Source organism: Capsicum annuum, unplaced genomic scaffold (genome assembly GCF_002878395.1).
Source record: "Capsicum annuum cultivar UCD-10X-F1 unplaced genomic scaffold, UCD10Xv1.1 ctg4422, whole genome shotgun sequence".
NCBI classification, from domain to species: Eukaryota; Viridiplantae; Streptophyta; class Magnoliopsida; order Solanales; family Solanaceae; genus Capsicum; species Capsicum annuum.
This window is the reverse complement of record NW_025851733.1, coordinates 4326-7423: the sequence shown is the minus strand read 5'-3', so window position 1 is coordinate 7423 and position 3098 is coordinate 4326. Positions and strand designations below refer to the sequence as shown.

General features: G+C 33.7%; 1 protein-coding gene across 1 annotated transcript; it reads right to left on the bottom strand.

The window, feature by feature from the left end:
* Window positions 1–1229: 1229 nt before the first annotated feature.
* On the bottom strand, window positions 1230–2506 carry LOC124892140. The gene is made up of 2 exons (XM_047403552.1): window positions 2195–2506; window positions 1230–1409 (listed from the first exon to the last, which is right to left on the bottom strand). Exons 1-2 carry the CDS (start codon window positions 2504–2506, stop codon window positions 1230–1232), a joined length of 492 nt encoding a protein of 163 aa, XP_047259508.1.
* Between the last annotated feature and the right edge of the window lie 592 nt (window positions 2507–3098).

Here is a 3098-nt window from a genome sequence, read left to right as displayed (position 1 = left end):
CTTATAAATTATCTACCAAATCATTACACACTAATTTAGTATCAAAGCTTGGACATGGGTATAACTTATTCATTTGTTGTATTAATTTTTGCCTCTAGGGCACGAGCTGTAGATCATCTGCCAAGTTATTACACACCAAACTAGTGTCAACTCTTGCCCATGGGGCATAAGTTGTTTCTTGGGGGCTTAAGTCTTGCCTTTAGGGAAAGTGTAGTAGATCATCTGCCGAATCATTGTAGACTAAGATAGTGTCAACTCTAGTCCATGGGGCATAACTTGTTCCTTTGGGTTCTAAAATTCTTTCCTCTTAGAAAAGACTTATAAACTATCTACCAAATCATTACACACTAATCTAGTATAAATGCTTGGCCATGGGGCATAACTTGTCTATTTGTTGTATTAATTTTCGCCTCTAGGGCACGACCTGTTGATCATCTACCAAGTTATTACACACTAAGTTAGTGTCTACTCTTTCCGATAGGGCATAACTTGTTTCTTTGGGTCTTAAGTCTTCTTGCCTCTAGGGAAAGTGTGGTAGATCATCTGCCAAATTATTGCAGAATAAGCTAGTGTGAACTCTTGCCCATGGGGCACAACTTGTTTTGCATCTTGCCTTCAAGGAAAATTTTAAAGTGTATCCCGTGGAATTATTCAAAGCACATTTCTTGGGGATGTGGTCCTTCCCTGAATCCTTTTAATATGATTTATTTTTATACATCAATATATAAAAAAATTTAACATGCTAAGTAATTTTTATAAAAAATCAATAAGAAGGTATTGACTTAAATACGTCACCACAAGTTTAAACTTCAAATAAATAAGAAGAAATTCATGATTGAAAGTCAAAAGTACTTGTTACTAACTAAAATAGGGGATCAAATAATCCTATTATAACTGCTATTTTGATCCAACTTCTCAGGTAAAAAGTAAAACTAATCATGTTTTCTTATTTTTATTTCTGTATCCTCTTGCATATGGATGAAGGATAGGAGTGTAGTGATAATTTGATATGTTATTCCCAGTTCTTTTGCATCTCAAACATCTGTAATTAATTCTTGAAGATTTTGTTCTGCATGGATATCTGGATGTTTGTCTTCTCCCTAGTAGAACCTCCTTATCTGGGGGTTTTGTGATTAGATCTTTTATGCTATTTGGGACAATCCATGATCTTGTGTTTTCAACTGGTAGGATTCTCCCTGGTACATTTGTAGCCAAGACTGTCTTGAGAACTAATGAGAACAATAGCTAGACTTGTTCATATTTCTACTGTTTATCGCTGCAATTGCATGGATGTATGGTATCTCATCTGTTTGAAATACCAAGCATTGACAAGTCCTACTCTTCAGGTCTACAATATATTCAACTCCTCCTTCTCTTACAATAAATCTTATTGCATCAATGGGCCCTACCTGTAAACAAAATGATTAATAAATGACAGCTTATAGTGAAATATCTAGTATATGAGACAAAACATGCATACAGATCAATCAACCATACATATGGAACGAATATTAAGGCAACCAAAAAATAGCTACAATCAAGCAGATAACATCAAATCACAATCTAATATTGAACTAATCAAAAATCCAATAATAAGTGACCAATAATAAGGAGTCACAATTAAGGTTCTATTTCAAAATGGAAGAGAAGGGCCAATATAGGGGATAGTTAAAGTTTTGATGCTTTGCTTGGTCAGGGATAGCGCAGGAGAAGGATATGTCATCCAAGGAATGAGCTTTCAAAGTCAAATTCTCTGTATTATATGGAATGGACAGAACCTTGCTCTGGAATAGCAGCTGATTCAATAGTGATGCTTCCAACATATGAGCAGGAGAATTAGCTACAAATAAACTGAGATAAAACAGATATTGTATCTAACCTGGGAGTAGAATCAACTATTATAGTGAAATATCTAGTAAATAAGCAGAATCAGCCATACATAGCAATCAAACATACATAGGGGATGAATCTTGAGGCAACCAAAAAATAGGCATCATATCACAAACGATCACACAACTATGAGTAGAAAAATGGAACAGAAGCAACAAAATACATATTTCGCGCGCGAATCTCAAAGAAATAAAAAAACAAGTAATAAAACACAAATAACAGTAAACCATCTATATATAATCTGCAATCAAAAAATAGTAACCTTATATTTCCCTATCATCAAAATACAATTTCAATTACTTACTTTCAATTTCAAGGCGGCTTGAATCTTGTCAGTCACCTCCACTTCCGACCAATGTGTGATGTCTTGAAATTTTCCTTGTTCTTCCATTTTTATTTCATTAAACAAATTTTGTAACCTATTTTGAATATAATCGATCAGTCCCAGCATTGGCAGTTGCCTTACTTTTCTCAGTACCGCATTCATGGACTCCACGTTGTTAGTTGTAAGCAAATTGTACCTTCTGTTGGTATGAAATGAACGAGCCCATATTTTTGGTTCTTCTTCTTTCAAGTACTCTGTAGCAACTTTGTCGACTTTTTCTATCTCATCCATAAAATTATAAAATTCAGTTTATTTGTATGTTGTTGTTGCATTATAGAAGAGTGATAGAACCACATCTGAGAAGTATCTTTTTCTTAAATTATTCTCCATTTAGTAGATGTTTATCCCTTGCTGACACTCTGGATAGACATTTGAAATTGAATTTTGTAATGGCTGGGTGACGTTTTGATAGAATAGATAATTGTTTACGTACCCCAATTGCATTTCTAAACTGATTGAAGAACCAATTATAAGACTAATTATTTTCTGAGTCTACAATTCCAAAAGACAAGGGAAATATGTTGTTGTTTCCGTTCTTTGACATTGCTATCATGAGGAAACCATGCTATTTTGACTTCAAAAATGTTGCATCTACCACTATTACTGGTCTATAGTTTGTCTATCCAATGATTAAAGTGCCATAAGCAAAAAATGCATATTGAAACCTGTGTTGAGCAAAAGAATATTAGTACCAATTTGCATTTGATGTTTATAATCAAAGTACAATAATTTTATAAACTAAATCTTGCCCATAAGGCAAGAGCTGCATATATGTTAATAATCTAATCGGTGCAATTAAAGAATAAACTTTTGCCTCTTGGGA

Bases quoted from the DNA above. Each gene is read 5' to 3' on its own strand.
- LOC124892140 (XM_047403552.1), bottom strand. From the start codon at position 2,506: ATGGATGAGATAGAAAAAGTCGACAAAGTTGCTACAGAGTACTTGAAA. The intron at 1,410-2,194 runs GTAAGTAATTGA...TTTTGTTTACAG, and splicing joins AAGCCGCCTTGAAATTGAAA to GTAGGGCCCATTGATGCAAT.